This window comes from Neomonachus schauinslandi, chromosome 6 (assembly GCF_002201575.2).
Source record: "Neomonachus schauinslandi chromosome 6, ASM220157v2, whole genome shotgun sequence".
Taxonomy (NCBI): Eukaryota; Metazoa; Chordata; class Mammalia; order Carnivora; family Phocidae; genus Neomonachus; species Neomonachus schauinslandi.
The window spans coordinates 1221201-1234050 of NC_058408.1; the positions used below are offsets into that span (position 1 = coordinate 1221201).

The following is a 12850-nucleotide window of genomic DNA, read 5'->3' on the forward strand; positions in this document are numbered from 1 at the left end:
CCCCGGCTGGTGGTCGAGCCCGAGGCGGGGCCGCCGGTCGGGGATGAGGTGCCACGGGAGTCTGGGGATGAGGTGCTGTGGTGCCCCCGGCTGGTGGTCGAGCCCGAGGTGGTGCTGCTGTCCCCTGCTGTAAGAAGTTGAGGTCACGGGGTTGGGTTAGGGGACAAACCAGAACGAGGAGGAAATACATCGACTGGCATCCTGAGCAGTAATGGCACAGAAAGGTCTGGAGAGTGGGCCAAATCCTGGGTAGACCCTCCTCCTCCTTCCTGGCTGACAGCCTCCCTCTCCCCACCCTCCTCTGCTCCTAGCTGTCTGTTTCTCCACTCCTAAAACCTAACCTCCTCTGACTCCCCGCCTGCTCCCCAGACTTCGCTCCAGGTCATTGTACTGCCCCTGGCGCCAGCTCTCTGCAGGGGCTGACTCTTCCGTCTGTCCTTAGCCTCTCTCCTTTCTTCTGGCACAGACTGGGTTGCTCCTGCCTACAACTTCTGCCCCTTGGGGTACCATCTGCTAGCAAAGAAAACCCACAGAAAGGCTGGGAAGACGCCATGAGCAAGGCAGCCCCCTTCCCACCTTGTGCCCCTCACCTGTAAGCTGTTGGGATACCAGGAGCAAGAGGAAGAGAGGGGCCTGGAAGCCCGGTGTCATGGTGGTGGTGAACTGGGTGGGGAGGGGGCAGAGCAGTCTCCCGAACGCGCTGCGTGTGAGGTGGGGCGGTCACAGGCACCTGCCGCTTTATACCGGTCCCTGGCCCGCCCTAGGCTCAGCCAAAGCAGGTGACAGGGGACAAAACCCCGCCCCCTCCCCCCTTCCCTACCTCCTGCTTCCTCCTCCTCCCTAATCATTCCTGGCCCCTCAGGTGGGAAACCTGGACTCCAACCACTCAAGCCTCTGACAACCTATTTGTTCTCCAAGTGGTCTCCTTCTTTCACCAACCACTCCCTGGCTCCAGAAGGCGGTGAAGGGTAGGGGGAATCAAGGCCCTGGGTCTCCCAGGCTCTCGTTTTTAGCCTCAGGGCGACAACCAAGGTGAGAAAAGGGTCAGAGGAAGTGGGCTAGGTCAGGCTCCTGGACAGCAGGCCGAGGAAGCTCACCCTCACGTCCCTCACCCCGCTCCCATTCTCACTGCACCCCTTGAAGCCCCGCTGTGGGGGCTGGGGAGGAACGAGAAGCCTCGAGAAAGGGTGGGCTGGGTGCCCCTTTTGGACCCCCTCCCCCCGCCCCTTCCCGGAACCGCCGCTCCCTGTCCCGGTCCGCACGCAGATCCACCGAAACCCACAGTCCCCGCCCCTGCCGAAGCTTTCAGCAGCCGGCGTTCCCGCCTTGGCTTTCTCCCGAGGAGGGGGCGGGGGAAGAAAGTTCCACTTCACGCTCCACGGGACCGCAGGGTTATTCCGGCCCGGTCCTCCGCCAGGCGGCGGGCCGGGCTCTCCCGCCCCCTGGCGGCCCCCGGGAGCCTGGCGGCCGCGCGCGACAACGCAGGGACGCCCGGGTCGCGGGAGGGGCCGGAGCGGGGGTGGGGGGTGGGGGATGGGCGCGCGGAGCCCCGGCGCGCAGGTCAGGGGCTCGGACGCAGAGCGCAGGGACGCGCCGCTCCGTGGGCGGAAAGGCTGACCGCTACGGGGACCCCGGGGCGCGTGGGGGCGGAGTCCGAAGGAGATGGCGCTCAGTGGGTGGGGTCGAGGTACCGGGAAGGGACACCGAGGTATATGGGAGAGGACAGCGGAATGTGGGAGGGGAAATGGGGCAGGTTAATGACGCGTTTACGAGGCAGAGACTAGGTGGGGCAACAGAATGGTATTTGGGGGCCCAGAGCTATCATGGGGAGCACAGTGCAGTTGGGGGGAGGCAGGCACATGGTGGTGACCAGGGGACCGTATGTGAGGGGGGGTAATGGCAGGGGAGAAGTACGAAGGGCAGAAACGTTTGGGCACGGGGAGGTATTTGGGGCACAGCGCACGTGGAGCGTGGGGGTCGGGCTCCCTCCGGAGGTTACATCCCCCAGTTGCGTCCGCATTAGGAACAGTTCTCGGTCGCAGCGAGTAGACTGGACAAGGGACTTTCATAACACTTCGGTGCCACGGGGCTGGAGGGAAGCCGGGCGGCAGGCGAGGGGGGCGCGGACCGGAGGGGCGCGGAAGCCCCCCCACCCGCCCGCGGGGGAAAGCGCAAGCATCTAAGTGGGCGGTCCCAAAACTTCTGCCCCGGCGTTGCCAGGCAACAGCCATTCAGTCCGGTTGCTGGGACACGCGTCACCATGGCGACGGCTCCGCGCCACGCACTCCGAGTATTTAAAGAGCAAGCGCGCGCAACGGCTGGGTGTCGGAAAGCGGCTTTCCAGGCCACCGCGGTCTCCCCTCCTGGCACCCCCACACACACCGTCCGCTCCCCCCTCGTCCAGGCGCCAAGTCTCTGGCATCCAGGGTGGACCCAACTCCCCGGCGCGACCCCGGTTCTGGGGCTGGTCCGGCTGCAGGCGGTGCGGAGCGGGATCCCGGGCCCCGGGCGGGCGGGAGGGACGGGACGCGGTGCAGTGTTGTTCCTTCCCCCGCCAATATTGCACTCGTCCCGGCCTCCGGCCCCCCCGGCCCCCCGGCCTCCCCCTCGCCCCGAGCGGGCCAGCTCCAGCCCTCCTCTCCATCGGGACGACCTAAGATAGACTGGAGTGTCGCCGCTGCCACCGTGAGTAAGTGGGGCTGGGAGGACTTTAGCCATCTTCGGACTAGCCCCTCATGCTTCACCTACCCCAATCCAGCACCTTCCCTCCTCCACCCGGCCCCACACACAGCCAAACTTCTGTAGATCTCCAGCTTTCATCCTACCAGCCCCCTTCCTCACCCCCTCAGGTTCCTTCCTGCTCCCCACACTATCCCAGAAAATCCCTAAAATAAGCAACATGCACTAGCTTAGAAAACCACTGGAACTTTATGGCAATGTGGTGTTATCTTTCCTGGGGTTAGTGCCTGAGAAAAATATCCCTTGAAAGCTTCCCAACTCCTGAACAGTGGGGTCCCACCCCTCTGGGGCTAAACTCCTGTGGGTGCCAGAGGGGGGTCTGTGTTTGGCTGAGCTGCTGCAGATTAGACCCCAGCGTCTCCAGGATGGACCCCAAGGCCAGAGGGTCTAAAATCAGGATTCTGAATCCGGTGGCCGCCTCTTCACACTCTTCCCTGGAGCAGCTGCCTCCGGAACGGCTCAAAATCCTCGGGCACTGTGTCTGAGGAGGCAGAAATGATGACGGTCAGAAGATAGGACTCTCCCACGAGGGCGTCGGAAAGGTCAGGCTGATCTCAGTCTGGAGTCTCACCATTGCATCGGTATTGGAGATTGGACCAAATGATGTTTTCCTGGGAGAAGCAGAATACACCAAGACGCCCTCCCCGCATGGCTGTGTCAATGATCACCCCAGAATCCGCCACTAGCTGAGGACCCTCATAGAGCTTCACCCTGTCCAGGATAGGTGTCCATGCTGCTAGGATGCCAGTGGGCACTGGGCCATCAAGCCCAGGCCCCTGCTCATCCCCAGCCCCCCTGGAGCTCACCGGGCCAGAGGGAGAGAACGGAAGGAGGGAGAGGGAGGAAGGAAAGGGGAGGGACACGGGTGCTCTTCTCAGGCCTGGGGCCCCTGCCTCTTTGTCCGCCCCCTTTGCATCTCAAAGCACCAGCCACATTCCAAGCGAGGATTGGGTTGCCATGACAATGAGCACAAAGGGCTGGGGGGTGAAGTCACCCGCTTCCCAGGCTCTAGTCCACCCTCCCTCATCCCCTGCCCTGGCACCCTGCAGCCCCAGGCACCTTAAAGGGGAACCAACCCAAGTCCGTGGACCCTGGGCTCTTGCATTTCCCCTCCCTTCCCTGTCATCCCCACCAACTAGGAAATGCACAGGGGTGCACACAGCACTGAACTGAGAAGTCTTAGCCCTGCTACTAAGAAGTGTGCAGTCTAGGCCTCGGTTTACTCTTCTGCAAATGACGACCCCTTCCGGGTCAGACACCGTGATGGGGCGGCTTCTGGGATGTACCACTGAAGGGGCTGGATGTGATGGGCCTCTCCAAAGACTGGCCTGTGGTTTAGAGGCTCCCAGAGATGCCCTCACTTTACAGAGGGGAAAACAGAGCTCGGACGAGGAAGGACTCGCCCGACATCACCTACAGGTCCTAGGTCGCACCAGCACCAGGGCCCAGGCTGCCTGAGGCGGAGAGCAGGGCTGAGGTGGGACATGTGCGGCGGGAGGGGAGAGGGAGAAGTGGTCCCGGTCCCAGCCCATGGCACCGAGGAGTGGAGCAGAGGGGAGCAGAGGGGCCGTCACTGGTGAGTCCCAGCTAAAGGTGAGCGGAGCCTGGCCCGGGTCCCTCAGGAGGACTCGCCCCTCCCTCACCGGATGTAGCCGACTTGAGGCCGGTGCAGCAGCTGCCAGCGGTAGGAGGTCTTGTCACGCCAGCCCACGTTTCGTGGGTCCGTCCACAGCAGTCGCACCTGATCAGGGGTGTGGCCAGTATGCCACAGGGCATTCCGGAGGTGCTCACCTGGGCCGGACACTGACGTCACTGCCTGGAGGGTATTGGCAAAGATGCTGGATCACCCACAGGACCCAGACAGCAGGCTGGGAAGTGCAGGTGAAGGAAGGCAAGGTGGGCGGGAGAGCGTTCTGGAGTCCCGGGGAGCCAGCCTCCAGGCCAGACGGCTGAGAAAGAGGCTCCCCACTCAGGCAGTGGAGAAGCCCTGGGGCCAGCTCAGGGAGGCTTTGGGGAAGGGCCCTGGACTGGGGCTCCAGGCAGCCGGGCAGCCGCAGACCTTGAGCTGCAGCCCCGGCTGAGCAACAGCCCGGAAAGGTGTGGCCTGCCAGTAGGTCTGCTCCGTCTGCTTCCACATGACCACGTAGAAGCGGCCGCTGTCTTGATAGCTGAAGAGAAAGCCTGCGTAGTCATCATCAGTCACCGTGTTCACATGGAAGGTGCCTTCAAAGTCCACACCATTGAAGGCTGTATATCCTGGGGGGCAGGTGGGGTCAAGGTCAGGGCAGCAAAGCCACCATTGGCCCACGGCGGACTCAGGGTGGGAAGGGATGCCTGTGACATGTATGGCCAGCTTGGCCCCCACCCTCTGACCCTGTGGGATTCCTCCATGTGGAAAGGATCAAACTGGGTGCCCCATACATACCAACTGCCAGGCCGGGGTCACTGTTCATGGTCTGAACGATTTCCATGCCCTGGGGGTGTGCAGTGAAGAGGAAAGCCCTGTTCCGGGTACGCGGCCCCACCTGGGCCCCACCTGGTAGTCTGGTCTGATAGCACCTGCCCAGCCCACTGCCCAAGTACCTGGTTGAGCACGACCCAGTTTGGATCAATCTGAGCATCACCCTCAGGATCCAAGACGACAGTCTGATAGGCCCGGAAATCTGTGAGGGTCACCTCTGCACTCTCGGGGCACACGTCCAGGGGGTCGACCACTGCGTCATTGTCAAAGTCATCCTCACACACATCCCCAACACCATTGCCTGGGCAGAGCGGGGCCAGGTGCTCAGGAAGGCCTGGCCGTGGCCTCCAGACAAGACTACCCCCCGTCGGGCTTTGTCTTCCTGGCTTCTCCCCAGCAGCACCTGCCTCCTCTCCCTGGGCAGGGCCCCCTCCAGGGCAATCCTTTGTGGGACCCCAGCCTCACCGTCTGAGTCCTTCTGATTGGGATTGGGTACCAGGCGACAGTTATCAGGACCAGGAGGCACGTAGTCTGGGACCCCGTCATTGTCATCGTCCCCATCACACTCGTCTCCAAGTCCGTCATTGTCTGAGTCCAGCTGGGAGCTGTTTGGCAGCTGTGGGCAGTTGTCCTTGGTGTCCTGATGTCCATCCCCATCGCTGCCCAGAACAGGCACCAAGTAAAGGCTCTAGAAGTACCACATCCATCCCCTCTCTTCTGCTCAGAAGTCTGGGGTGTGCCCTGCAGTCAGCCAGGTGAGGCGAACGTCCAGCAGCAGGAGTGGAGGCTAGACTAGGGGAGTGACTTCCTGCTCAACAGTAGTGGAGAATCAAAGCTTAACCGTACAGGAAACAGAGAATGTACTGCAGGAGAGTAAAGGAACCCCGGTAGGACCGTCTGTCTCTTGGCCCGCCCTACCTGTCCTCGTTGGTGTCACAGACATCCCCTACCAGGTCGCTGTCTGCATCTGTCTGAGAGAGGGGGGCCGTTCTCACCATCTCTTGATAACTGAAGACGATGGCCGGACGCTTCCCATGGGAAGGGCTGGGGCCTCACCCCCAGGCCCTCCCGCTCCCTGCCCTCCCCACCCCTGTACCTGCGTAGGATTGCTCATCTCAGGACAGCTATCACAGGCATCTCCCACCCCGTCCTCATCCCTGTCTGTCTGCAGGGGGTTGGGGACTTTAGGGCAATTGTCCAATCCATTGGGGATGCCTGCAAGACGTGCAGGGGGCACAAGCCTGTCAGTACGTGGCGCTCTTCCGGAGCTCATCTCCCACTAGGACAGCTGGGTGGGGAATCCGCCCGCGCCCTCTGGCCTGCTCCTGCCCCCTGCCTCACATTCCCAGGGCCCTCTGCCCACCCAGGCCTCCCCCTGCGGCCGTCAGACTGCCCAACTGCCCTTCCTTCCCACCGGCACCCAAATCCACACGGGCCTCCCAGTCCCCAGCCCCAGCAGCACCGTCCCCATCCACATCGTTGTCACACGCGTCCCCTTCCCCGTTGCCATCCGTGTCCTTCTGGTCATTGTTGGGAACGTTGGGGCAGTTGTCACAGGCATCCCCGAACGAATCTGTATCAGAGTTTTGCTGGTCCTTGTTGGGGAAGAGCCGGCAGTTGTCCTGAGGTGAGAGGAAGAGTCAGGCCTCCCTTGCACCCCTGGCCACCTAGCCCTCACCTCGTCCCGTGCCCGTGTCTGCAGTCACCACGACGTGCCGGCCCGCCCACCCGCCCTCCACGGAATCCACCTTGTCCTGGCACAGGGTTTATGCCTCCCTAACTGAGCACTGAGGTCCTGCAGAGCCGCCAGGGACCAAGGGGGGACAGGGTTATGGGACAAGGCGTGGAGGGGAGCAGAGGAGCTGAAAGGGACAAGACTGCCAGGAGCCACCTCGACATTCTTGATCCCATCCCCATCGGCATCATCATCACACTGGTCCCCCACGCCATCGTTATCAGCATCTTCCTGCCCAGAGTTGGGTGTCAAAAGGCAATTGTCCTAAAGGTCAGGGGAGGAAGAGGTAGGATGGGTCGTGGCCTGCCCCAGCCCGCGCGCTCACCACTGCCCGCCTGCCCCAGGCTGCCCCCCCTGCCCCGCCCCAGCCTGGGCACCCACCCCTGCCCCAGCCTGCCTGCCTGCCCGCCTGCCCCACACCTGCTTGCAGTGTTTGTTGTTGTCCATGCACGGCAGGGCCTGGTCCGGGTAGCCATCGATGTCTGTGTCGGTCCCACACACATTCCCATTCCCGGCCCAGCCCACGTTACACTGGGCAATGGGAAGGGTAGGAATGAGGACCAGGGCCGTCTCCTCACACCCCAGCCTCTTCCTGCTCCAGCCCCCATTCTCACCAACCAGTTCCTGGGCCCCTTCCCACGTGGGCCCCCATCCCAGGCCCTAAGCGGAGTCTCCCCTTCCCCCCCAAGCCCCAGGCCTAGCTCACCGCGCAGGACACTGCCCCGTTGCGTTCAAAGAGACAGTGCGCATGGACGTGGCAGGGGCTGTGGGCTGGGCTGTGGCAGGTGCGGGCTGGGAGGCAGCCCTGGCTCTGGTTGCCTAGGAAGCCCAGGCGACAGGGGCCACACTTGAAGGAGCCCTAAGAACAGGGAAGCAGTGTCTCAGGGAGGAGGGTCAGCCCGCCGGGCACCCCGGACCGGGGCTGTCCTGCCCGAGGGGTGCAGAGTGGGCACTCCCAGCCTGAAGCCAGCTAGGGCAGTCATCGCCTTTGGGCTCTCCTGGCAGCCTTTTGAGGTGTATCTCAGCCCCAGTTTTCAAGTGAGGACTGACCCTCAGGAGACCTGCTAACGGTCACAGTAAGAAGCAGAACCAAGATTCCAAACCAGTGTGTGCCACGTCTGTGTGGCCTGCCCTAGGGAAGGAGGAGGGGGAGCAGCAGAGCTGAAGCGGGGTTCGCATACCCCGGCACTCCTGACACACTCCGGGCACTCGGCTCACCACAGTATTGGTGCAGATGGAGTTTGGGTCACAGCCACCATTGTTCCCATCATTGCATTCGTCCACATCATGGCAGACCTGAAGGGGCAGACTCTAGGTAGAACCGGACCTATGCCAGTCTCCTCCAGCAAAGCCAGCGCACCAGCCTGGAGCCCCAGCCCATTTATCACAAGGACCCCGTGTCCAGCCTGTTAGCCCCTGGTCCCCACAAGGCCAAGAACTCGTCTCCACGCTCCACTCGACCTGACCTGTTTGCTGGCGCGGGCATAGTCGATGCCCACACCGGACACCCGGGTGCCTCTGTAGCCTCGAGGACAGGCTTCACAGTGGAAGCCGGGCACGGTGTTGATGCAGCTGGCCCCAGGGAAGCAAGGGTCAGTGTGAGCACACTGCGGGACGAAGGAGGGAGTGGTCAGGACCTTGCCTGTGCTCGCCCCACCTGGCCTCACTGCCCTCCCCCCCACCCCCGGGCCTCCACGTGGCCCTCCCCCGACGTGGCCCTCCGGTCTGCGCCACGACCCTCGTGTCCTCCTTCCTCACCTCTTTTCCTGTCTCCCAACGTCCTAAAGCCTGGGCTCCTCTCATCCTGGCTGACACCCACCCCCCCTCCTTGGCCTCTCCTCACTCTCCGTGCCCTCGCAGGCTACCCTCCCCCACCTCATTGACGTCAGCGCAGTGGGTGCCGTTGCCCTGCAGGCCAGGGGGGCAGGGCCCGCATCGGTAGCCGGGGTACTCGTACACTTCCATGCAGTCCACGCCTCGGAAGCAGGGGTTGGGGCTGCAGTGGGAACGCTGCTCGTGGAAGCCTGAGGGGTGGGCACGGTCAGAGCCACCCAGAGGTGGCCGTGCCAATCCCCGGAAGTGGAGCCCGAAGCCACGGGGTGGGGACCACGGGGATGCCACCTGGCGCCCACCCCCCTCTCCCACTCACCGCACACCTGACACTCCATGATGGTGTTTCGGATCAGAGACATCTCCTTCACCTGGTGGACAGAGAACGGGGGCAGCCAGCTCCTCGCACCCACCACCCCATCCCAGAGCCAGGGCCGCCCCCTCCACCAGTGTGCTCAAACCTGGTCTCGGATATCATCGCGCAGCTCCACCAGGATCTGGTTGAAGAGAGTGAGCTGGGTGACCAGCGCCTTGGTCTGCTCACCTGCCAGAGCCCCGGGTGCAGAGAAGCTCAGAACTGGGCCACAGCCCTGGTCCCTCTTTGGGGTAGTAAGCCAATTCCTGCCCCTGCTGCCCACCCTGCCTTTAAACCCCACCCCTCTCCTGGCCAAAGAGGACTTTGTTTCAGGCCGCTGCCCAAGCCCTGGACCTCCTCCCCAGCCTCTCGCCCCTCCCCCCTCCTTGTGGCCTGCTCACCTAGGATGGAGTGGAGTGCGTTGGTCACTGGAGAGGAGAAAACACAGAGGGTAGAGACGTGAAGAGGGCCAGGCCGGTGAGGAGGAGGAAGGAAAAGAGGGGCAGGAACAAAGGCCTAGAGGAGTCTCGGAAGAAGGACGGGCAGTTGGATGGTAGGAGGGCAGAGGTGACGGGCAGGCAGCACCAGCTCTCCCCACTGGGTGAGAGACCCTCCAAGGGGGTTGCCTCACAGTCAAAACCCAGATCCTCCTGGTTCCCAGGCCTAGAAGCAGCAGAAGGGATCCAAGTGAGAGGTGACCCAGAGCAGGGCCAGGCCCCCAGTCCACTCCATTTCCACTCCAGCCCCCCTACCAAGCTTCTGGGAGAAGTGGGCATTTTATTTAGGTAAGAACCTCTGAACATCCTTGTCAGAGACACTAGGCAGATAGACAATGCTCAGACTGCTGGTAGGTGACCGCCTCCAACGAAAGCTAAGAAAGACCCAAGACCCTTCCCTGGGTCACCAAGACCAAGCGGTTAACTTTCTCACCCCCACACGGAGTGCTTGGGAGTTCTATTCTTCTCCTCGATCGCTCTATTTTCCCAGCCACCGTGGGAGGCGGGGCCACCCGAACAGGGAGACTTTTTCGAGCCATGCCTCCTGGGATGGCTGTATCTTTTGGAGATCACAGAGCCAGAGGCAAAGGAGATTGGGGGTAACAGGGTCAGAAGCCCCAGAAAATGAGTGAGCCAAAGGAATGAGTGTTAAGGGGGAAGACAAGGAGATGAGAATCAACAAAGACCACAGGAAGTGATTTGGGGTCCAGAACGTCAGCTCCGTGTTACCTGCACTGTGGATGGACTCGTCCCCCTGGAACGGACACTCACTCAGGGCTCCCACCCGGGCCATGGACCCGCCCAGAATCATTTTCATGGATTCCACGAAGCCCTGGGTGGGGGGGACAGGAGCAGAGTAGGGTGGGAAAATCCATCAGCTCCTCCTCCCCCTGCTGCTGCAAAATGCATCTGCAGGAACTCGGGGGCCCTCCCTCCCTGCTCACCTGCATCCTCAAATACGCTTTCTGTCCAGTCCGAATCTCCAGCCCGTCGACCTCCGCTGGAGGAATGGGGGCCAGCGCAGGGAGGCCAGCATGCTGGTCTCCCAGTTTGCAGTCCACATAGAGCTGGAGGGCAGGGCTGGGTCGGGCGGGGCCGCGGAGCCGCAGGAGAGCCGTGTGTGTGCGCCCGTCGGCCAGGCCTGCTTGCTGGAGGCTCACCGCATGCGCTCTGCTGTCCTCTCGCTGGTACCGCACCAGCACTGCCCGGGAGGGGAGGTCAGTACGGGCCCCGTCCCCGCCCCGTCTCCCAGCTGAGCCTCGAGTCAGCTCTTCTGGACGGCATGCCTCCCAGCCCCTAGTCAGCTGTGTATCGCTCGCCACCTTGCATGTGATGGGCACACAACCGACGCTTTTCAAGCCGGTTCAGAGACAAAGACGTCCTTAGTCTTCAGTCACTCTGTCCCCTGCTAGGGTGGCAGCTGGTTCTGTACCCACTGGACTGCCGGGGATCTGAGGGGCTGCTGAATACCCTTGCTGGGACACGGAGACATGCCTCTCCCTCCCCCAGGCAGCCCCAAGTACAAAACCCCCTCCCTACAAGTATTAGGCCTCACTCTCTTGTTTGGATACCTGGCCTCCTGAGGCACCTCCTAAGCACCCCATTCCAGGCGCCCCTGGTGCCTGAGCACAGCCGGATGGGTCCATGGGCCCCCACGGAGCCCAAGGAGAATTAAGAGGGATATGGGAGTGGGGACGAGGGAAAGTGCTCAAGGGATCATCGCTGCAGGAAAGGAGATGCCCACCAGTCACCTTTGTTAATTTTGCCCACAACTGAGGCCTCCAGCCATCGTGTGTTGTCCTGGCGAGAGTAGAGGCCAAAGAGGACCCCACCCTGCTTGGGGGGCAGGCGGAAGGTGGACAAGAGGTAGATGTCTCCAGCAGTGAGCAGGGCTGCCCGGATCTTCTCTGCTACAGCTGTCATCTGCCGAGACTCGCCCACAGTCAGCAGGTCAATCACTGGCCAGGCAAGGATTACCAAGGTCAGAGAGAGGGGTCAAATGCCAAGGCCTGCCCTTTCCCCTGAGCCCTCAGGGGTGGAGCATCCTTCATCACTACCCCCCACCCCCGCCCCCAGGCAGCGTTAGTCACCTTCTTGAAATTCAAACCTTGCTGCTATCAGAAGACAAGGCGTTGTGCCTTCCTTTCCCTCAATATTGCCTACTGCCACCCTCTGGAACCCCAAGGCCTGAGCCTCTCGGAAATACAGAAACAGCGCCCGGCACAACTGAGATGCGCCCACCAGGTGGCGCAAGGGAGCCACTGTGCTGATCCCACGCAGAAGTAGCACCTGGTGCCCACAGCGCAGAAATGGAAAAGCAGTTTCTCTTTACGGGGCTGGTTTGGCTCATTCCACACCCGAACGCCCCTCCTCCCATCCTGGGGGCTCAGCACACACACTCTGGATGAGAAGAGCTGCCCACTGAGGGCTCCGACCCTCGTACTGTCTGCCTCTCCCCCACGGGAAGGTAGGACCCAGCTCCTCTGCCTCCCGTGTCCTGGCCAGTCTGTGGTTTCCCCTCCAGCCAGTAATGAATCCGTGCCTCTGTCATCTGCTCCAGCTACCTCTCCCACACCCACAGGCCCATCCCACAGCCAGACCTCCGGGAGAGCCCAGACCTCTCGGTCCCCACCCCCACCCTGTCCTGGGGCAGCCAGGAGCCCAGCGGGTGAAGAAGCCCACCTTTGCACTGCTCTCCCAGATCCTGGGCTGCCTGCGGATGCTCAGACACCAACACAGCCGGGGCAGCCCTAGCATCCAGCTCCTGAGTCCTCTGCCCCGGCCTCACGCTGACCCTGGCCAGTTCCTACTCACCCACCACCCTCTGGTGTTCACTCCTCCGTCTATGGCCCGAATTTCACCAAGTCTTCCCTCCTGGTCAATTTCAGGACTCTCCCCTGGCCCGCATGTTTCCTGCTACTGGGCTGGGGGCAAACGGGGAGGAGGCCCAGCGGGGTCTAAGAGGATGGAGACAGGCTTACCCTGCAGGTCCTGACTGGCAGATGCGAAAGTGCAAAGGAGGAGAAGAGCCAGGGCCCCTCGAAGTTCCTGCGTCTCCATGCCGCTCAGCTGGCTCACTACCCCTGGCAGGCAGGCGGCTGGGAGGGGAAAAGGCTAGGCGGAGAGAGCAGGAGCGGGGGGGGGGGGGGGGAGGGGGGGGGGGGGGGAGGGGGGGGGGCCATCAGGCGGGTGAGGGGGGGCTGAAACAAAGAGCTGCCAATCAGCCCGGAGGC

General features: G+C 62.5%; 2 protein-coding genes across 6 annotated transcripts in view; both read right to left on the minus strand.

The window, feature by feature from the left end:
• The window catches only part of MUC1 (mucin 1, cell surface associated), a 2773-nt gene extending 2122 nt beyond the window's left edge, over nucleotides 1-651 (minus strand). Inside the window, exon 1 of the mRNA XM_044916002.1 lies at nucleotides 591-651. Within this exon, the coding sequence (XP_044771937.1) occupies nucleotides 591-651 (61 nt within the window). The remainder of the gene's footprint in view (nucleotides 1-590) is intronic.
• A 2254-nt stretch (nucleotides 652-2905) lies between these two features.
• On the minus strand, nucleotides 2906-12756 carry THBS3 (thrombospondin 3). 5 transcript variants are annotated; one of them, XM_021681990.2, is made up of 23 exons: nucleotides 12599-12756; nucleotides 11369-11575; nucleotides 10562-10818; nucleotides 10347-10449; nucleotides 9522-9548; nucleotides 9227-9309; nucleotides 9085-9136; nucleotides 8811-8959; nucleotides 8402-8542; nucleotides 8154-8231; nucleotides 7642-7794; nucleotides 7356-7466; nucleotides 7092-7199; nucleotides 6663-6822; nucleotides 6297-6415; nucleotides 6119-6171; nucleotides 5666-5859; nucleotides 5323-5453; nucleotides 5165-5213; nucleotides 4799-4995; nucleotides 4383-4555; nucleotides 3311-3450; nucleotides 2906-3220 (listed from the first exon to the last, which is right to left on the minus strand). In XM_021681990.2, exons 1-23 carry the CDS (start codon nucleotides 12675-12677, stop codon nucleotides 3162-3164), a joined length of 2823 nt encoding a protein of 940 aa, XP_021537665.1. In that variant the 5' UTR covers nucleotides 12678-12756; the 3' UTR covers nucleotides 2906-3161. The 5 variants fall into 5 exon arrangements, with proteins under 5 accessions (XP_021537665.1, XP_021537664.1, XP_044772183.1 ...); XM_021681989.2 differs by having other exon boundaries at nucleotides 5323-5501; XM_044916248.1 differs by lacking the exon at nucleotides 9522-9548 and having other exon boundaries at nucleotides 5323-5501.
• Nucleotides 12757-12850: the final 94 nt, after the last annotated feature.